Source organism: Ceratotherium simum, chromosome 3, assembly GCF_057802395.1.
Source record: "Ceratotherium simum simum isolate JZ-2026a chromosome 3, ASM5780239v1, whole genome shotgun sequence".
NCBI lineage: Eukaryota > Metazoa > Chordata > Mammalia > Perissodactyla > Rhinocerotidae > Ceratotherium > Ceratotherium simum.
The window spans coordinates 32,882,162-32,905,372 of NC_141902.1; the positions used below are offsets into that span (position 1 = coordinate 32,882,162).

A 23,211-nucleotide genomic window follows, 5' to 3' on the forward strand; every position below is an offset into this window, starting at 1 on the left:
GATGGAGAAAGAAAAACGATCACTGTTGGAACAGTCATGCAGTAAATAAGGCAAGAGCATAGTTGACCAATTAGCCTCAGAGAGAGAGAGAAACAAACCTCTTAGAGTATGCAGATCCTTCCTGTGTCCTACTATTGCTCAATGAAATAAATACTCGCTACCAGACTTTTATCCAATTGATAATAATTACTATTAAAATAACCCATAACCCTTACCTGCTTCTTTAATCCTTATACTTGATTTATTTTTCTCCTTAGCATGTATCACCACCTAATATACTATATAATTCATCTGTTTATTGCTGTCTTCCCCAACTAGAATGTAAGTTCCACAAGAGCAGGAATTACTTTCCATTTTGTTCTCCGCTATATCCCCTATACCTAGAATAGTACCTGACAAAATAACAAACACTCAATATTTGTTGAATTAATTGATGAATTATGGCTGGAGTATATAAAAGTCATTGTTAAGAGTGAGGGAGTAAGAAAAGCTGGATTGACAGCCTGAAGATTGTGGAGAAAACTGAGAACCATCTATGATGGACTACGGACAACAGGCAGAGAGAAGACCATTGATATACTTATCACTGAGACAGAAGGGAAAGAAGAAAAACACAGTGGTGATGTGGTATCCCCTTTAGACCTTTGTGAAAAATATTCCTATGACAGTCTAAGTAAAAGCACTTCTTGATCATTTATTTGGTTCTATGTAAACAAGAAACCAGTCAACATCATCTAAGATAGACAACCCATATATTATAACCTAAGAAACCAACATGGAACGAAACTTTGGCAACATACTGTTCTCTCGCTTCTGGATCCATCTTTTCATCATTCTTTTTAATCAAGTTCCAGAATTTCCTCAGCTTAGGTGTCTTTTTTAATTCTAACTCCAATCGTGCCTGAAAGAGGTATGTAATATTATATCACCAGTAACCTCAAAGTTTACAAGGATAAAGATCAGACCAACTATTCGCTAGTTTTCTAAAGTATGTATACGATACAGAGTAATGGGATAAAACCTGAAAGCAACTTGACAAAAACTAAGGAAACTTAAAACTAAGAAACAAGTACATTTTTAAAATCTCTTCAATTTAACACTTGATAATAAAAAAACAAAAATAAGACAAAAGAAACTGCCTTTTCTAGTCAAGATTTTAAGCTCAGTAATCAATCAAATTTCTTTCTTATATCTAAAATTAAAGATTTCGGTTTGAAAAATATGAGCATTAACACTTAAGAACATAATCATCGAAGTCTGAAAAATAAGTCTAAAACAATGAACATAAAAGATAGCTATCACAAGTAAACAAGAAAACGTCCACATTACCATAACCTTTCTTATGGCACTTATCAGTTTTTAACTTAGTATTAACTATTTATACTTGCCTGTTTTCATCTCCATCAACTGGTACCTATAAACGAGTCTGCATATCTGGGTGTCTGCAAAAACACCCATGTGCAGGAAATGGAATTCTGAATAAAGGATTATGCTGGAATTTGATAGCTTTAACTTTACTTCCTAAGATCTGTTAATCTGGCTTTGATACCAGCACCTATTATCCAAGAAGGATTTGAGGAAAAAATCAAGTCATTAATACTAAACATGATCCAGACCTTCTCCTATAGCTGTGTGCACATTCCAATCAAGGGAAATAAAAAATTCAAGTCTGCATTTAGTCTCATCCAAGACAAACATAAGAATACTAACCATATTTTGCTAAATTAACCCCCGTCTCTATAAGCACAATAGATATTACCTTATTTCACCTTATAATACTGAAATTAGGTAAAACACATATTAGCTTGGCCATAAAAACTTTAAAACTGAAAAAACTACTTCTATGATAAGTTAATGCATAGTAAATTAGATAAATTTTCTAAGCAGGAAAGGGAATTTTTAGCTACCATTTTACATCCAAATTAAAGCTACACAGTCTAGAACCACATGTTCCCCTTATAACACATACACACATAAGTTTCTGAAATTAAATACTTACAGGCTGTAAGCCCATCCACATTGGGAGGGAGATAAGCTGCTGTACTTGACTGCGTATCAAGTCTACTTCCTGTGTAAAGCCATGAAGAAAACAAGTTTATAAACACACCAGCATTTTAACCTAAGTCATAGAAGCATACTGCCTTTTTAAGTCCTGGCAGGGGGAAACATCCCACCAATACTTTCAAATTAATATTATTTAATGTTATTTTAATATTAAGAAGCTCACTACTTAGAAAAAAAATACCCTCAATCCTCATTATTTGTAGATTCTGTATTTGTGAATTCACCTACTCACAAAAATGTATCTGTAACCCCAAATTCAATACACCCTGTGCTTTCACGGTCATTCACAAACAGCACAGAGCAGCAAAAAACATGAGCTGCCCAACACACACATTTCCAGCTGAGGGTGAACAAGGCGATGCTCTGCCTTCTTGTGTTCAGCTCTCATACTATAAATACACGTCCTTTTTCTGGTCTATTTAATGCTACTTTTTTCACATTTTTTGAGGTTTTTTTTCCCTTTGGCAAGGAAGATTGGCCCTGGGCTAACATCTGTGCCCATCTTCCTCTACTTTATATGGGGGACATATATAGTATGTGTCCTGCCACAACATGACTGGATAAGCGGTGCATAGGTCCACGCCTGGGATCCGAACCGACAAACCCCAAGCTGCTGAAGCGGAGTGCGTGAACTTAACCACTACGCCACAGGGCCAGCCCCAACATTTTCGTGTCTTTTGTTGGTGATTTTGCTATTTAAAATGGCCTCAAGCACAGGGCTAAAGTGTTGTCTAGTGTTCCTAGGTGCAAGAAGGCTGTGATGTGCCTTATGGAGAAAACATGTTAGGTAAGATTCCTTCAGACTTAAGTTATAGTGCTGTTGGCAGTGAATGTTAATGAATCAACAATATATATTACATCAGGGGGTCTTTAAACAGAAACACACATAAAACAAGGTTATGTGTTGCCTGGTTGACGAAAATATTGTGACCAGAGGCTGGCAGGAACCTAACCCTGTATGTTCCCTAGGAGCAATGGTTCCATTCTAGCTAATTCTTTATTCACTTTAAAGTGATAAAACAGTGTTCACAGTGACTTTACAGAACATAACTACCTCAAACAATGAGAATTAACAGCATATTGAAAAAAATAAAGCATTTCAATAATAAGCTGGCTTTTAAGTTAATTAAACCTAGCACCAAATACTAATACTAATTAAATCTGGTCTTTATTTAATTTCTGATAAGGAATCATGTCTATTTATATTTATATTTGCTTTGTTTAGTTTAATAAATATTAAAGAGATAATAGTGGCATCCACTAGGGACATCATAAATCTTTTTTTAATGCCTTTACAAGATCCATGTGAGGTAGTACATGGAAATAGGTAGTAATAACCATCCATCTGCCAACATTGTCTTCAGGAAAAGAAAGAACCCCATGCATTCTCCTGCATGGGTCTAAGTGCACTATCAATCCAGAAGCACTTATCTTTAAACAGGTATATACTATCAGATAACCACAGTAGGGAAGCACAAATGAAACATTAATTACTATAAATATTTAATTTTTTAGAAGATACTCTTATGAAGCATAAAAACACATCTTACACAATCCAAGAGATTTTCAAAGATCATCCACAACTGCCCTTTATCAGTCAACTCAAAACATAACTCGCCCACTGATCTTCCAGTTCGTGCATGAAGAATGATTGCAAAGCAACGAAATGGGGTTTTTCTGTGTGGCTTGTGGCATAGATCTTATTACTCAAAGTTCATACTAACCAGATTCTTTGCTGCTCTACCTTTGGAAAATTTCAGTTCTTGTTATCATTTTTCTTACTGACTAGACAGAAAAAAGGAGAGATCAAGTCCAAATCTACTAAAAAGCAAACAGATCTTATAAAATGGTTTTATTGAGAAGTGGCTAAAATTAAGCTTTTAGCATTATCCTCAGTCCCCACTACTGTGGGTGAAGAGTTGGCTACAGAGGTAATCTCATCTATGTTCAACTTAAAACAACAAGCAAACTTAAAAGTTTCCCCAAAAGATAAAGTAAAATTACCAAACTATTGAAGCAATGATCAAGAAAAAGCAGTAAGACCGTCTGTTCATGGAGGGAAAATTCACCATCAGTTTCAGCTAATGCTGCTTTCAAGATGCATTTAAAAAAGAATGGGAAGTGGTCTGGCTTCTTCTTAAAAGTCTGAAAAGAGGAAGAACAAAAATTCATTTTGAAATGCCTTGCTCACCTCTTTTTCTCCCTTACACAAAGACTGTTAGACTTTCTAGGAATCTATTAAAGCCAAATAATTACAAAAGGACTATTTGCTTACTTATAATTAATAGTTGCAAGTCAAAATACAGGCTTTTGGCAGGACTATGAGAGAGTTGCAGAAATCTTCAGCTAATAAAATAATGGTTTTAACTCCTTTATTTTCTCTTTTATGGATTATGCCTATATTTAGCTTAGCCTTTGTTCTCTTATTAAGGACCTGAAGTGTTTTAATTCTTCTGACTTAAACAAAAGAAACCACATGTTTGGCAAAAATGATGGTTTTCCAAATGACTAATCTCAAGGAGAGCCTCTCCTGCTTTACATTAGCTCTTTACTCTTAACATGTGAATAATGTGGAAAAAAAAAAAAAAAGTAAATAATGTAAATATTTTCAAGCTTCTCTTTGATCTACCTCCCCATCTAGTTTCTGCCACATCTCTCTTCTCTAAGTGCTCCAAATATGTGGTCTACACTAGTTGTTTTCATTCACTTCTCTAAAGCAAGGTTCCACCCACAGCACTCCCCTGAAACTGTTATGGTTGTCAAGTCCAATGGACTCTTACCAACTCTCAACTCCTCTTCAATGCGCTGAAGGCACACCTCTTCCTTTGTCACTTAAACAGCAGTGTTCTAGGGTTCTAGCCTCATTCTTCTCCTCCCCTCCCATTACTTCAACTACCATATGCTAATGGTTCCAAATAGACATCTTTAGTCCAGACTTCTCTCCTTAACTTTAGACTCTAAGCTTCCTCTGTCTACTAGACAATTTCATCCAGATATTCCAAACGCAATTTAAACTCACTAAGTCTGAAACTTAAATAATTTTGCATCCTCTAAAGTATTCCTCAACCCTCTATTACCTATCTTGGTAAATGGCACTATCATCTACTATATTCAGTTGTCCAAGCCTCGAAGCTTATTGAAAATCACACCCTTCCCTAATGCTACTTCAATTATCACATCCAATCAATTCTACTTTCTAGATTTGCGTGTAACCTCTTCTCTTAATCTGTATTGCTATTTCTCTATTTCAAGGCCTAATCATTAAAGTGGTCTTTATAACATGCAAACTGGTCAGGTCATCCCCTAGATCAAAAAATTTTCCTTCTCCCTTCCTAGAGTAGCCTGAAGCAACTTCAAGAAATCCCTACGATTTCTCAATAAGATACAAGGCCCACAGTTTACTTTGGGCTTTAACCTGCCCAAAGATGGCATGTACTTAACGAATATTTGAGAGAACTGTCCACAGTTTATTCTTAAAGAGTCTGAAACCTTCTCATTTTGGAGACCATCCCCTCAAAAAGATGACAAGTATCGATGCCTTTTCTTCATTTAAAAAAAGTATGACTGGAAGGAAAGAAACTCTTTTGATGAGCTGACCAATTTATGGTGGCCAAAGATTTTGGACCTCTACTGAACAAGCCTCTGTTATACTAGCACAAAGACAAAATGTCATTCTATTACAAATTTCAAAAAGAGACAACAGATTCCAGATGAGGGACAAAGAGAAAATTGAAATCACAATATAAACATCTGTCTTAACTTTGGAAAACTACTTTATTCATTTAAAACTACATATATAGTCCTTGTGGTGAAAAAGGACATTGAAAAATATTATCTCATTTGAGCATTATCTATTTGTGCTAATTAATATAAATTTCACATAATCTGATGTAAGTCTTTATAATCCATGCCATTCTTTGTTTCAAGCACAAAGCAGAAAACTCCACATTCATTATTTTTCAATTCATAATAAATTAGTTTGAAGAAAATATTGAAACTGAAAGAAAACTAATATTATTTTTCATATATTCATTCTTTTTTGTCAACATTTACTTTATTATGGGGTAAAATTCTGTTCTGATAGCATTATTTATCATCAGTAAAAGTTCTGCTACTTTGTAATGGCTTAAGTGAGCACAGTATGAAAGCTATGAAGTATGTTAAATCTGTTACCTCCCATGCAGGGACATTTTCTCTGAACTTCTCATTCACCATACAGCAGATTGACATTAAATAGGCCTTGCTGGACACCTCTGGAGAATAATTCATCCAGAGGTAATTTTCAAGATACTGGCTGTGAAGAGTGAAAAGGCATAGAATATTTTATTGGTTATCACCACTCATTAAAATATGTCACTCACCTGGAAAAGCATAAGTATTTACAACTTTCTGAAAACATTTTGAAAATCTATATAATTTAAGAACCCTTCACAAATTTACCTGTAATCTAAGTTACTGCTACCTACTACAAACTTATATATAGCAATTGCAGCTTTGGAGAATGAGAGTCTTCTATGTCCAAATAGGAAGACATCAAAGGTTACTAATAAGTGTAATTATCACCCTCAGAACACTGGATATTCCCTTATGTATGGCTCTTTGTGAAGTAAAGAAGAAAAATACCTGACGAATATCAACTCTAAAACAAAACGACATAATGGGCAGTGTCACAGATAAATGTATCTGAGACATTAATACTAACTCATATCAAGACCAAATGATTTCCAGGAACTAAGAAAGAGACTTAACAATCAAAAAGAAGCTTTGTAATACTTAATTTACAAGGTATTCGACTTAAGTCAGTTTTCAAGGTAACTGGCATTTTCCCCTCAAGACGCCAAAATTCTTACTTTAAGACTGTGGTGAAAATATTCCTAAATAAATTTAAGTATTTTTGATGTCTAAAACATAACTTAGCCATTTCTTATCATTCAGGGTAGTTATAAACATTAATTACTGTACTGGAATGTAAAATACTCTCAAGCACTACTGAAAAAAAGCAGGACTTTTTGTTTCTATTTTAAATCACTCCACATGCATGTTTCAATCACACACGCATGTGTATGCATGCACACAGTTAAGCGTTTTAGATTCTGCTGTAGCACTATAATTTTTCTACTTTCTCTTCTACTTCAAAGGTCTGCTCACATTGATATTTCCATGGGTCTATCTTTAGCAATCCTTACTTAATTTGCAAGAGCCTAGGAAACTGGGTAGGTAAGATTTTACCCAAAATAACAGTCAAGGCTCCAAGCAAGAGACTAGAGTGCTCTTTCATAAATAAAATGCATGAGCTTCAATTCATTCCTTTCTTACAAGTTTAAATTCCTTTTTCCTGAATTATGTCCTTTAGAACTTCTGTCAGCAATAGTCTTTTAGTGTTAATCTATCTATATGAAATGTCTTTATTTCATGACAGTTTAGCTGGTTACAGAATTCTTTCTGGGTTGACAGTGATTATTTTCTATGTACTAGTCTCATCCTATTATCTTCTATTAAAACTGAGAAGTCTATAATCAATCTATTTGTCCTTCTTCCTCCTTGGGTAATCTTTTTTCTTCAGCAGATTTTAAGATCTTCACTCTTTGTTACTCTGCAGTTGCTTTGTTCAGAATTTACTGTACTTCCTGAATCTAAAAGACTCATATGTTTCAACAGTAGAAAATTCTTAACCATCACCTATTCTAAATTGCCACTCCCCTATTCTCTCTAAATCGTTTCTGAAATTCCTATTGGACCTTCTCATTCTAGCCTCCATATCTCTTAATCTTCTTTTATATTTTTCATCTCTATTTCTCTTTGCTATTATCTAGTTAATTCTTCAGATCTATATTCCAGTTTGTCAATTCCCTCTTTAGTTGTGTCTAATCTGCTATTAAATTTGTCCATTAAGTTTTCAAATTTCAATGTCTTTTATTTCCATTTTTTCCCAAATCTGTCCATCTTTAGTGTCTTGGTCCTTGTCCACATATTCTATTTATTCTTCATACTCATAATAATTTTAAACATAATGATTTGACAGTGTATATCAATTCCTTAACTATCTAAGATTCTTGCGGGGCGGAGGTAATTCTGTTCTTTGTTGTTTTGACTGACTCTTGCTTATACGATCATTATCCTAATATGCTTTGTAATTTGGGAGTTTTTAACTCACTTTTATAAGAGTTTTATCTATAGGAATTTTTTATAATGCAGTTGGAATTTATATCCTTCCAGACTATATTTATATTTGTTTTTGCAGATGCCCCAGGGATATCACTGGCTTGCCAGAGTTTTTAATAGTAATATCTTGGCTTTGGTGTTATCTGACTATATGGCAAACTCCAAACCTATTCTTTACATTTTCAGATGAGGAAATTGAGGATACGAGAGGGAGTGATTTGCTCAAGACAATACAGTTATCTCCATGGTATACAGATGATACAGACCTTACTCCAAACTACATCTCTTTTCTCCAAACATAAGGATTGTTCAATAACTCCCTGATCCTATTTCAGCAATTACAGCAAATGTAATTTATATAACATGCACTTCTGATAAGTTTCATCAACAAACTCTTTTCTTTCTCAGTTCATTCTCCTGTACCTAGCCACCTGCTCCAAGCCATCTCACTTTCCACTCTAGCAAGAAACCATCAATTATCTCTACTATAAACTTTAGACTAGTTACATGTGGAGGCTGGCACAGACAAAATGGCATTCTCACATAAAAATTACATAAAAGCTCCTGAAAGGTAACAATCCACCTTTTCAGTTATTAAAAATCTTTCACTGTCACTGGTGCCGTCAATCTGTTCTGCTGCTTTCTCCTTCAGTTCGTACAATTCTTTCCGTTTCTGATATTTGCCTGGACAGTAGAATTCTAGTCTTATCCTAATTGTATATCAGTATCTTCTTGATTTTTATCTGTCTTTTTGAAAGATGGCATGACATAGTGGGAAGGGCATATTCATCTAAGGGCTAGATGGGTCCAATTTCTAGCCACAATGTTCTCCTCTATAAAATAAGGAAGATCTTACTGGGGTTATAGTGAGGACTAAATGAGATCAAGTATTTAATAACAACACAGTTCTTAGGCTATAGTAGGCACTCAATTTACTAGTTAATTTATAATTACAAACTTCAGTTTCCCTCTGTAAAAATGATAAGACCATCTACTTCATGCCATTTTTTTGAGGATCAAATCAGTGTATGTAGGGAGTAACAGCTGTTAATACAGAGACTCTGACCTCTGATGCAGACTAGATCTCAAGGTAGTGTGGAAAAGTGGAAAAATCATGAGCTTTGCATTGTCATCCCAGCTCTGCCAATTACTTAACTGCACTATCTTGAACAAACTGCTTAACCTCTCTGATCTCAAGTTTCTTCTTCCACTAAACAGAAATGATAACACTTACTGGCAGGGTTGCTATGAGTGCTCTGTACGTAAAATGTTTTAACACTGTGCCTAGCACAGGCAAGTGTTCAATAAATGGTAAATATTACTATCAACAACAACCCTGGCTTTTATTTTCCACCTACTGGCCACAACTGGTTGTAACATGATCGAATCTACTTCATAATCTACATTCTATTTTGTCTGAAATACTTATGTTGTAAGTGGCTAAGTCAGAACAAGGCTGTCTTGGTAATAACAACTTAGGTTGGCAGGAAAAAAATGGCTATAGAAATGCACTACAATTTACTCCCACTAATCACTAGAGGAACCAAGTGAGAGTTGAGAAATTGTTCAGCACACACTATCTTAACTAGCAAGAAACAACTCAAATATAAGTTACACTGACAATGGAGCATCATCTTTGAAAACAAAGGATATCGTACACATATTCCAAAATAAGCCAATCACAAAAATATAAATCTTCAAAAATTTAGATTTATTTCCTTACCCACTCAAAGAAATGTACAGAAAATTTAGCTAAAAGTTAAATCATGCTGTCATCTTTAACTTCATCGAAGTAAAGCCTTTAACTCACCTAAATTCCAAGAGCATTATCTTTCTGATAGCAAACCTAAAAATATAAAAATAAATAATAAAAGTGTTTAAATACAGAATATAAACATTTCAGAGTTATTAACGCAAACGCATTTTGGAATCTTATTTTAATATTGGCTCACATATCAGAATAATCATATTTTAATATGTATTGAAAAAAGCTAATTTTGCTTTTATATTTTTTTGTATTTTGTCAGGGTAGTTTATTTTATTTTTAAAAACTAAGAATAGTTATTTAAGTGAAACCTTATCTTACCCATATAACAAACACAATCAGCACCATGACATACTGGGATGTAAGACAGATTAATAAGCCAAATAATTTTGATCAAAACACAAATGTTCATAATTATTCATAATATTGGATCACAACTGCCAAAAGCTAGCCTGTCTCAATTTCTTAAGCACTGACCAACATTCTTTTATTTAATACTCAAATGGAAACATTCTGAAGTCACGCCCTCCCAAAAGCACAAGGGACATATGTATCTATATCACAGACGTGAGAATCAGACTTTTCACATGCTTCCTAGTCTTGACATTAAGTCTAAAATATTAGAAAATTGTGGAGGGAATATCAGAGATCTCTATTACATTATCTTTTTTTTAATAGAAGTACTTTCTTTTACATGAATAAACGATGCTGTAGTTACCAGGTATCTCTCCAACGGTAGATTCCAATGTTCACTAACTTAGTTTTATCATTTTATATATTGAAAGTAAAGTAGCCAGGCCAGAACACTGCCACTAGATAACAGCCTCCAGCTTTGAAAATTAAATGTGTATGCATTATGAATTTATAATACCCCAAGAGACCATTATCCAGTCAAAATCCCATTCCACTGATTTCTGATCTCTTAAATAGTTTCACTGAGCAAGCAATGTCACAAAACTAGAGTGAAAATAAAATGAAGGTTTTTACTGTGCAAAAGCACAAAGGTAGAACACTGCCAAGGTACTGGTTTCTACAGCTAGCCGGCCACCAAGTGGATACAACATCCTGTGTGTCAGACACACTCTAGGCCTCCAGCTGCAGACATTTCACTTCAACTGCACATTGGACAACAGAATTCACTCAGTGCCCACTATGCACACAATTACACACTTAATATCTTCAGCCACAAGTAGGACCTCCTGAAAAAAGAAAGTCCTGGCTCATGAGACAGAAGATCAGTATTCTAGTCATGACTCAGTGTTACCTTGACAACATCCTTTAAATATTCTGGGACCCAGTTTCCTCACGTACAAAAGAGGCAGAGTGGCCAATTTACTTTTGGATGACTGAATAAGAGAAAAAAAAGTTTTGACAGATCATGATAAAGTAAAAACCCTGTGAGAAACACTCAATTTCTCTTCTAGCAATCTTGGTGGTATTTATTAAATTTAGAGTTTTATGCTTCCACCAATAAACTTTCTGAGACAGACAAAGTGAAGAGCTTAACTAAAGTACACATATAAGACAGAAAAATAGGTGTAGTTAGGGACTAGACATCCTACCAGAAGAACTTTAAAGATAAGGATGAAAAGTCACAAGCAATAATAACAAATGTAAATAATATAAAGGATTTGGGGATGGTTATTTTTTTTTTAGTTACCAATATTTACTGCGAGCATGCTCTGTGCCTGACATGGTGCCAAGGGCTTAACATGCATTTCATTAAATCTTTCCAAAGTTGGATAATTTATGTACAATAAACTGGGTCCTTTAACTGTATTATTAACTGGATCATTAAATTTGATAAGGAAAAGAGTGGGGAAGGGCATGCAAAGGGGAGTTCTTTTGCTGCTCTAATTGCCCCCTGCTTCCTCTCTTGGGATATGGTTGTGTGAAAATATGGGGCCTGGAGCTATGGCAGCCCCTTTGCAACCACGTAGGGAAAGCCAAAGGCAATTTTACGAAGCTGACAAGGGCCCCGACAGTATGAACTTCTGAACTACCTACTTCCAGATTTATTGTTAAATAGATGATTAAAAGAACAAATAAGAAGCCAGGCACAAAAGAGTATGTACCGTGTAATTCCATTTGTTTAAAGTTCAAAAATAAGCAAAACTAAACTATAGTTTTCATGTTTGCATACTTACATATTAAAATGGTAAAGCAAAGGACCATGCAAGGGCTTCTGGGATGCTGACAAAGTTGGCTTTTACTACCTTGGTGGTGGTTATGAATTACAATAATTCAGAAGGCTATACATTTCTGTTTTATGTCCTTTTTGTTATTATATTTCATAGTAAATAGGTTTAAACATTTTTAATAAAAATAAATATAAACACTGGCAAAAGTAAATTGCTCTATAACTCACCCTTTTTTCCAGCATAGAAACCACTCAGAGGGATTCACAACAGGATGAATAATCATACCAAAGCGTGCTGGTTAAGAGAGTTCTAAAGGGCAATGAACCCTGTGTTATTTAAGAACGGAGTACTGGATAAGAGCCATAGAACCAGGATTTAATACCTGGCTCTGCCTCTAACTCCTGGCACACATCTTGGGCTAGTTACTTAACCTCTCTGTACTGTGGTTTCCTCATCCATAAAAGGAAGGTAATAACAGTGACTATCATCGAGTTGTTGTGAGGATAAATAAGCTACTATATGCAAGGTGCTTAGAACAGAATCTGGCACATAGTAAGCACTCAAGAAATAATAATTACTATTTTTTTAATATTTTAAAATCAAACAAATAAAGGTTAAGACAAGCTTGCCAAATTTGATAATGGTAAGGATAGCAAATACAAATCAACTGTATATTAGACCACATGTTACATGGCTGATTGGGCAATATGGTATTTTAAGATCTACCTAATTTTGAGATCCTAGAAGTGATCATTTATACCACAAGAATATTAAGAACTCATTGATTTATTTTCCAGATGCCTCCTAAGGAAACAGGGTTGATGTGCAAAAAACGTATATTACAAGAACCTTAATGTATAATATTAAGAGTACATATCTCATGGCTATAAACTGCCTATTTCGATAGCCTACATACGAGTTAATAAATCTTACTTCAAGCCATTCCCCAATAATGAAAATGCTACGAGCACACAACTCAACAAAATAGCTTCCCCAGGCACTAGTCTAAAATGTGGTCATTTAAAATTTTAAATATACAGTATGGTTTATATGTTACAGAAGTGCACTTAACTTTTTGAACTTTCAGATTTGGGAAGAGAATACAATCAGTTCACTTTTATTTAAGTACTCAAAAATGTGTACAAGATGAGAAAATGGCTGTTAAAGAGTGCCATGATAAATCTTAGAGAGCCCGGCCAATGACAGTTACTCTTTCAGCAATTAAAAATAATGTAGCCAAGTCTATATAACTTAAAAATCACTGGTAGCTTTTAGCTATTACTTATGTAAAAACTATCTTTGAAAAAGATAGGTTTAATCAAAAGTTTAAATGAAAAAACAAAAAAAGCAAGCAATTACTATGCACTGGAATGAAAGTCTGTTCTGAAGAGGCAGACAACTACCTCTGAAGGTTCAAGATAATTTTCAGATTGGTATATCCTTAATATATAAGAAAAAAGGATCCTAGAATTTATCTACCCACTCACCTTTAGTTAAGTTTTCTCAGGCAATTTCATCCATATCCATATCCTCAGACCAACAAGCCATATGTTATATATCTGCTCAAATGTCCTATCTTCAGAGAGGATTTTTGCCTGATCATTCAATCTGAAATAGCAGCCCTTGCCACTATACCCTAACTACACTTTAATTCACTGCACTTACTACCTGCTGGCATTACATATCTGTATATTTCTTGTCTGTCCAGACTAGAACTAGAATGTAAGCTCCATGAGTAGAGACTTCATCCTGCCATGTCCACTGCTGTACCCTTCCCATTGAAATGGTGGTTGACACAAAGTAGCTTCAACCCAGTTCTCTCTTCTGAGCTCTATACCTAGATACACAATTGCTTATTCTACATCTCCATCTGTGTGGCTCTTTAGTACCGAGAATTCAACATTTCCAAAAGTGAACTAATGATCTATGCCCAATCCTACCCCCAACAACAATAGCAAAAGTCAGTAACAGCACCACTTATCACCCAGCAACCTAAGCCTAAAACTTTGGGGTCATCCTTGATTCTTCCCTTTTCTTCACCCACCATATCCAACCACCAACCATCTCTGTACTTCTATCACTCTCAAATTGGCAACTCCTCTCCATTTCAACTCTCCATGCTAGTCCAAGCCATCGTTATCTTGAACCTGACTACTACAACACTCACCTAACTAATTTCCTGCCTGTTGCTCCTTCCAAATTCTCTTTTAAAATATCACCATCCTGCTTTCAACTCTTCACTGGCTTCCCATTGCTCCTCAAATGAAAAACAGAATCCTTAACGTGTTCTTTGGCCCTGCCTGCTTCTATGGGCTCACGAATCAAGCATTAAAACAAAACAACTAGCCTCTTATTTTGACACTGCCATGGATTTGCCTTCACAACATTTAGTACCTCCTAAGACTCAAACACATGAAAAATATCAAATCTGATATTTTGCAAGGTCTGTGACATTCATAACCTAAATGTTTCTATTTCATATTAAAACATTTAGTCAATCGTCCTTTTAAAATACTCACTGGACATACATGTCTACAGGTGCAGATATGGAAACATGCCCCAAATACATTGTTAAATTAAAAAAAACAGGCACAATGAAGAATGATATGTAGAATATAAACTTTTTGTGTTTAAAAAAAAAATCAAGAGTGGGGGACTGGAACAGATATATACATAAATAAATAAACTGAGGGTTGAGGGAGAAGGAAGATGATTTCTTCAAACTCACCCACTTCTGTATATTGTTTAAAAATAATTTTTATTATTTATTATTTTATATATATTTTATATATTATGTATAAAATACATTTTTTAGTATTTTGTATTTAACTATTATTTATGTTTTACTCTTTAATTTTTAAATAATCTTTTTAAATGATTTATCAGAAAATAACAAACTCAGTATTAGTGGAATTGAAATAAAATCTCCATGTTTACTCTCCTTTGCATGTCTTCAAAAACAAAATAAACCCTATGAGATTTGAGCCAAAAATTAGAACAAAGAAATAATTTATGATTTTTCAACAGCTAGATAAAAAATTTTTTCTAGCCACCATCTCCCTGATGACCAAATCAAAAAAGAAAAAAAGTTCCCAATTTATGATGACATTTCGTTTAGAAGTTCAAATGATATCCAACTGGGTCCCACCTAATCCCTTTGTATAAAAATTAAACTCATTCCTACCTTGATTTGACAATCTCTTTCTCATATATATCTTCAATGACCTGTTATCGAAAATATAAAAATGTTTAATATTTAATCAAACAAACTTTTTTCAGACCCTAAATTGATAGTTTTCTATTACTGAGATTACACAAAATAAGTTTAAGATAGCTATCAAATATTATTGCTATTAAAATAATACTTAAGAGATTTTTTATAATCCCATTATATTCCTAAAAATGTAAAATAGCAAAAAGCAAAGTAGTAGAAAAAGACAAATAATAAAATATATCTATATAAAAAGAGTCCTAGAAACAATCATTAAAATGATGTGTTCATAATATTCGTAGGGAAAATAAAAATTCACAACATAAGAATATTTTCTAAGACTTAATTTTAAAGTGCACAAATGTTATCATACTCCATCTAGGAGTCATAATAGTGTGCTTTCAAAAGCCAGACAGAAAGGAAATTAAAATTGTGAAGACATAACAGAAGCAAATGTTAATTGTTACATCCTATTTTCAAATGCATATGATAAAGCCTCAGAATTTCAATTCATTTGGGTTAGGTTCACCAGGATGGTGTAATACTTAAGAATTCAGGCTCTAGAGTTGGCAGCCTGGTTTAAACCACCTACCCTCATTGCTGATGGCTAGGACCCTTGCCTAGGACAGCTCAAAGGCTCAGTTTCCCAGTTCACAGAGAGGATCTAATAATACAAAGTATCCTACCAGGTTGCTATGACACCACACCTAAAGAATTTAGTGCAAGTCCTGGCACATGGTGACCCTTTAATAATAGTTATCAGAAGTAGCAGAAGTAATAGTAGTGCTAGTGATAATAGCAGCAAAAAAAAAAAAAATCCTACTGTAGAATTATGAAGTGCTTTAACCTGCTATAATATATTTTATGGTAACTATAATGCCTTTTAACTGCTCAAAGTATATTTGTCAAACAAATGTTTGTGGGTGGTAGAGGGAGGAAGACAATGAGGCAAGCAAGTCTTGTTCAATTTAGATGAAATTTTCTGTTATTGCTTTTCTTTTTATCGAAATTCAAATTAAATAATAAAATGAAGGGCATAATCTTCTTTAAATACCAACCTATAATAAAATTCTAAACAGGCATACATAGCTTTATCTAGAACTATCACCAGCATTAACTAAAACGATCTGGATATAAATTTAATCTCTAACAACCTTAATCTAACTAAGTTCAACTCAATCTATAGTGTCAAGATATTTTTGTTATTAATTAAAAATAACCCTAGGAAACCTCAGACTCAACATACACAAACAAAAACATGCAAACAGCATATAGTGAGATAAAGCAACTCTGCTGCTAATTAAGAGTAATTAATGTGTGCCATGTTTATCTTCCTGATGAATAAAATGGGATTACTGGCAAAACAAAACAAAAATATATTTATAAATGATAAACAAGCTCAAACAACACTGACATTCTGGGTTAAGTTCAGTTTTACCAACGATGCCTAAAGCATCACAATTCAATTTACAATGGCAGACTTAAAGTGAGTCTTCATTTCTTGTTAAATGGCATGCAATATGTCAGCTGTATTTCATTGAAAGATCACTCTTTAAGAAACTATTCCAATGAAAATTAATCCTACATTTAGGAATTTTTCCTTTCATTTATCCTAAATTGCTTCAACTAAACCATAAGTCCATTCCCTTATTGATTACTGGTCCTTAGTCATCTAATCTTCAACACTAAACAACTCCCACTTCTTCCATTATTACAGATCTTTACCTCAGTTCCTTAATCAAAAAGTAACAGAGAAAACAATAGATTCTATCATAAATGAACTTTAAAAAATTGTACAAAAATTTCTGTATATTTACAAAGATATTCATTATATGGTCATTTATAATAATGACAAATTGAATTAAAAACGATCTAAGAATCTGTAAACAGGAAAATAATTAAATAAATTATATACACTTTCTTTTTTAAAGTTTAACATAACAAAATGATAGTAGAGGTTATCTCTAGGTAGTGATTTTTATTTCCTTATGTGTAACTTCTGTATTTTCTAAATTTTTGAACATCAGTAATTATTAGTTTGATGATAATTATAAACCTGTATTTTCAACTTTTTTAAAAATTATGGAACACTTTTGTTGAAATAGCCCTTAAAAAAGAGATACAAAGAGCATACCTATTCAAAAAGTATGTTATAAACCAAAAGTACTTACCTTTATATCAAACGGTGATTTTTTCTTGATATGGGGAGCCCAATATTTACATGCTAACTGCAAAAGTAAACAATATAGACAGTAAGTCACAGATTCATACCACTGTAGAGCTAGAAGATTGAGATCATTTAGTGACAAGCTGTTTCTTAACAGGGCACTACTGGCATTAAAGGACAGAGTAATTCTACCTTCTAAGAGGACTATATGGGCACGCAGGCCATTAGCACAAGTGGCCCCAATCCACTAAATGCCAGTAATGCCCTGCACTGCCCCTTGCCATTGTGATTTAAGAAAACAAAACAGAGGCTGGCCTGGTGCCATAGCGGTTAAGTTCACACATTCCACTTCAGTGGCCTACGGTTCACCAGTTCGGATCCTGGGTGTGGACCTACTCACCGCTCATCAGGCCATGCTGAGGCAGTGTCCCACACAGAAGAGCTCAACTCTACAACTATGATATACAACTATGTACTGGGGCTTTTGGGTGAAAAAAAAAAGGAAGATTGGCAACAGATGTTAGTGCAGAGTCACTCCTCCTCAAAACAAAACAAAACATACTCTGCTAACCTCCCTTAGGGAAACAATAGAGCCCAGTTAATAACCACAGTCAAACACCTTTAGCATATTGATAAGGAAACCCAGGTCTAGAAAGATTTAAGTGAGCTGCCCAAGATTACACTTAATTAAAAGTTGAGCCAGGGAGTGAGGTCAGCATGATGGCGGAGTGAGCTTTCCCATAAACTCTTCCTCTGAAAAGTAACAACAGAAGGGTCAATCATAAACCAACAAGGGACACTCGCACAGCACAAAGGGACATCAGAAAGACCCACACTGCTGCACATCTGAGAGTGGACATGCTGGTGCCCCCGGAGGAACTGGGGAGAGGAAAGGAGAAATCCTCTCCCTCCCCGTCAGATCGGCGACTTGGGTCGGGCGGCTCCCAGAGAGGGAGGAGAGGCAGCCCTCTGCGGGGAAACTGTAGCTCTTCCGGCTCTCTCAGCCAGTGGGAAACTCCCACATACTGCAGGGGTGCCATCAACATTTGAGCAACCTAGGAGAGCAGATAACAAGGGGTGAGCGAGAAGCGCCCCCTACAGGGACCCAGCGGGCAAAAGAGAGAGCCCCTCCCCACCTGCATGCCCAACACTGCAGCTCAGCTGACCAGCCAGAGCAGCCGGGGCGGAGCACAGGTGGCCCATGGTGGCGGAGCAGCATGCGCAGAGCATGGGCAGCCTGCGGCAGTGTAGCAGCCATGGCGGAGCGCAGGGTGCTCAGATTACACACCCCTTGACCCCCACACAGTGACGGCAGGTGGAAACTGCAACTAGATATTTCCAGGATGAGGAAAAACAAAGCCAATACAGCAACCACAATGCAAAAGTACATTAAATCGCCAGAACAGACGGAAAATGACAAGCACCCAGAAATCAACCTTGAAGGCACTGAAATCCATCACATAAATGACAGAGAATTCAAAATAGCTATCACAAAAAAGCTCAATGAAATACAAGAAAACACAGATGAACCATTCAACGAGATGAGTTTCTTCACAAAAGACATTGAAATCATAAAGAAAAACCAATCAGTATTGATGGAGATGAAGAACACAATGGAGGAGATAAAGGAGAATATGGAATCTTTAAAGAAGAGAGCTGACAATATGGAGGAAACAATTAGCGTTATAGAGAATATTATACAGATATGCTCCAGTTGGAAGAGGACAGAGAACTAAGACTAAAAAGAAATGAAGAAAGTCTCTGAGAAATATCCAACTCAATTAGGAAATGTAACATAAGAATTATAGGTATTCCTGAGGGAAAGACAGGGAAGGAGGAAGAGAGAGCCTATTCAAGAAAATAATAGCTGAGAACTTCCCAAATCTGGGGAAAGAGCAGGAAACAACAGTAAGTAAAGCTAATAGGTCGCCTAAATATGTCAACAGGCAAAGGCCCACTCCAAGGCATATAGTAGTAAAGCTGCCAAAAGTCAATGACAAAGAAACAATATTAAGGGCAGCTAGACAAAAACAAAAAGTAACATACAAAGGAACTCCCAAAAGGCTCTCAGCAGATTTCTCAACAGAAACTTTACAGGCTAGGAGAGACTGGAATGATATATTCAAAATATTGAAAGACAAAAACTTTCAGCCAAGAATACTCTACCCAGCAAAAGTATCCTTCAAATATGATGGAGAAATAATAACGTTCCCAGATAACCAAAAGCTAAGGGAGTTCATGGCCACGAGACCCCCACTACAAGAAATACTCAAGAAGGCCCTCAGGCCTGAACAAAAGAAGAGAAAGGGAATACAAAGCTTGGAGCAAGGAGAAAAATAGGTAGACAAAATCAGAAAAATAGTAGATCTTTACCGGAATAGGTTAGCAACCACTTAAATACAAAAAGCAAAGCTCAAAGGAAGGAAATCACCAAAAATAAATATAACCTCATCACTTTAAACACACACCCACAACACAAGATAGAATAAGTTGTGACAAGAATAACTTAGAAGGGGAAGAGGAAAGAGATCGAATTGACTTAGTATAAGAAAATAAGAGGCCATCAGATAATGGACTATCTCATACACAAGATTTTTTATACAAACCTCAAGGTAACCACTAAACAAATAATCAGAACAAAATCACATATGATAAATAAAGAGAAAACTAAGAGTCATAAGACAGAACAACCAAACTGAACTCGCAGTCCAAAACACATGGGACAAGAAACAAAGGAAACGCTAAAGAACCAGAAAATCAGTGATAAACACCAACATTAAGCCCTCATATATCAATAATTACTCTAAATGTAAATTGACTGAACTCTCCAATCAAAAGACAGAGAGTGGCAGGATGGATTAAAAAGCAAGACCCACCAATATGCTGCCTCCAGGAAACACATCTCAGCTCTAAAGACAAGCACAGGCTCAGAGTGAAAGGATAGAAGACAATACTCCAAGCTAATGGCAAACAAAAGAAAGCAAATGTTGCCATACTCTCATCAGACAAAGTACACTTCAAGATAAAACAGGTTAAGAGAGACAAAGAGGGGCAATATATAATGATAAAAGGGACACTCCATCAAGAAGACATATCAATTATAAATATATATGCACCCAACATAGGAGCACCAAAGTGCATAATGCAACTATTGACAAACCTAAAAGGAGATATTAAAAACAACATAATAATAGTAGGGGATCTTAATATCCCACTTACCTCAATGGATAGATCATCCAGACAAAAAGTCAATACAGAAACAGTGGACTTAAATGAAAAACTGGACAAGATGGACCTAGTAGACATATACAGAGCACTCCATCCAAAGACAGCTAACTCTGCTTTCTTCTCAAGCACACATGGAACATTCTGAAGGACAGACCATATATTGAGAAACAAGGCAAGCCTCAATAAATTTAAGAAGATTGAAATCATAACGAGCATCTTATCAGACCATAATACTATGAAACCAGAAATCAACCACAAGAAAAAAAGTGGGAAAATGACAAAGATGTGGAGATTCAACAACATGCTACTGAACAACCAATGGATCATTGATGAAATTAAAGGAGAAATCAAAAACTATCTGGAAACAAACGAAAATGAAAATATGCAATACCAAACCATACGGGATGCAGCAACAGCGGTCCTGAGAGGGAAACTCATAGTGATACAAGCCCACCTTAACAAACAAGAAAAAGCTCAAATAAGCAACCTCAAATTACACCTAACAGAACTAGAAAAAGCAGAACAAACAAAGCCCAAAGTCAGCAAAAGGAGAGAAATAATAAAAATCAGAGCAGAAATAAATGAAATTGAGACCAAAAAAACAGTAGAAAGGATTGAAACAAAGAGTTGGTTCTTTGAGAAGATACACAAAATCGACAAACCCTTAGCCAGGCTTACTAAGAAAAAAAGAGAAAAGGCTCAAGTAAATAAAAGTAGATGAAAGAGGCGAAATTACAATGGATACCATGGAAATACAAAGGACTATAAGAGAATACTATGAGAAATTATATGCCAACAAATTGGACAATCTAGAAGAAATGGATAAATTCTTAGACTCATACAACCTCCCAAAACTGAACCAAGAAGAAATGGACAATCTGAGTAGACCAATCACAAGTAAAGAGATTGAAATAGTAATCAAAAACCTCCCCAAAAATAAAAGTCCAGGACCAGATGGCTTCTCTGGTGAATTTTACCAAACATTCAAAGAAGATTTAACACCCATCCTTCTCAAACTATTCCAAAAAATAGAGGAAGATGGAACACTTCCTAAATCATTCCATGAGGCCGACATCATCCTGATACCAAAGCCAGGCAAGGACAATACAAAGAAGGAAAATTACAGGCCAATATCGCTGATGAACATAGAAGCAAAAATCCTCAACAAAATATTGGCAAACTGAATACAGCAATACATTAAAAAGATCATACACCATGATCAAGTGGGATTTATACCAGGGACGCAGGGATGGTTCAACATCTGCAAATCAATCAACATGATACACCACATGAACAAAACAAGAAATAAAAACCACATGGTGATCTCAATAGATGCAGAGAAGGCATTTGACAAGATCCAACATCCATTTATGATAAAAACTCTCAACAAAACGGGTACAGAAGGAAAGTACCTCAACATAATAAAGGCTACCTATCACAAACCCACAGCCAAAATCAGACTCAACGGAGAAATTCTGAAAGCCATTCCTCTGAGAACAGGAATGAGGCTCCCCACTCTTGCCACTCTTATTCAACATAGCACTGGAGGTTTTGGCCAGAGCGATTAGGCAAGAAAAAGGAATATAAGGAATCCAAATATGCAAGAAAGAAGTGAAACTCTCACTATTTGCAGACGACATGATTTTATATATAGAAAACCCTAAAGAATCCATTGGAAAACTATGAGAAATAATCAACAACTACAGCAAAGTAGCAGGGTACCAAATCAACCTACAAAAATCAGTTGCATTCCTGTATGCTAATAATGAACTAACAGAAAGAGAGCTCAAAAAGATAATACCATTTACAATTGCATGAAAAAGCATAAAATATCTAGGAATAAATCTTACCAAGGAGGTGAAAGACCTATACAATGAAAACTACAAGACATTATTGAAAGAAATCAATAATGACATAAAGAAATGGAAAGACATCCCATGCACGTGGATTGGAAGAATAAACATAGTTAAAATGTCTATATTACCTAAAGAAATCTACAGATTCAATGCAATCCCAATCAGAATCTCAATGACATTCTTCACGGAAATAGAAAAAAGAATACTAAAATTCACATGGGGCTACAAAAGACCCCAAATAGCCAAAGCAATCCTAAGAAAAAAGAACAAACCTGGAGGCATCACAATCCCTGACTTCAAAACATACTACAAAGCAATGGTAATCAAAACAGCATGGTACTGGTACAAAAACAAACACAGAGATCAATGGAACAGAATTGAAAGCCCAGAAATAAAACCACACATATACGGACAGCTGATTTTCAACAAAGGAGCTAAGAACGTACAATGGAGAAAGGAAAGTCTCTTCAATAAATGGTGCTCGGAAAACTGGACAGCCACATGCAAAGAATGAAAGTGGACCATCTGCTATTGCCACTCACAAAAATTAACTCAAAATGGATCAAAGACCTGAAGGTGAGACCTGAAACTATAAAACTCAGAAGAAAATATAGGCA

At 35.2% G+C, this 23,211-nt stretch overlaps 1 protein-coding gene across 2 annotated transcripts in view; it reads right to left on the minus strand.

The window, feature by feature from the left end:
• AQR (aquarius intron-binding spliceosomal factor) overlaps positions 1 to 23,211 on the minus strand; it is a 100,641-nt gene that overhangs the window by 71,140 nt on the left and 6,290 nt on the right. For both annotated transcript variants that reach the window (XM_087424745.1, XM_004421385.3), the window contains exons 2-8: positions 17,515 to 17,571; positions 15,317 to 15,357; positions 10,037 to 10,072; positions 6,238 to 6,358; positions 4,069 to 4,209; positions 2,000 to 2,068; positions 801 to 901 (exon numbers count right to left, since the gene is read on the minus strand). In XM_087424745.1, the coding sequence (XP_087280871.1) occupies positions 801 to 901; positions 2,000 to 2,068; positions 4,069 to 4,209; positions 6,238 to 6,358; positions 10,037 to 10,072; positions 15,317 to 15,357; positions 17,515 to 17,571 (566 nt within the window). The remainder of the gene's footprint in view (positions 1 to 800; positions 902 to 1,999; positions 2,069 to 4,068; positions 4,210 to 6,237; positions 6,359 to 10,036; positions 10,073 to 15,316; positions 15,358 to 17,514; positions 17,572 to 23,211) is intronic.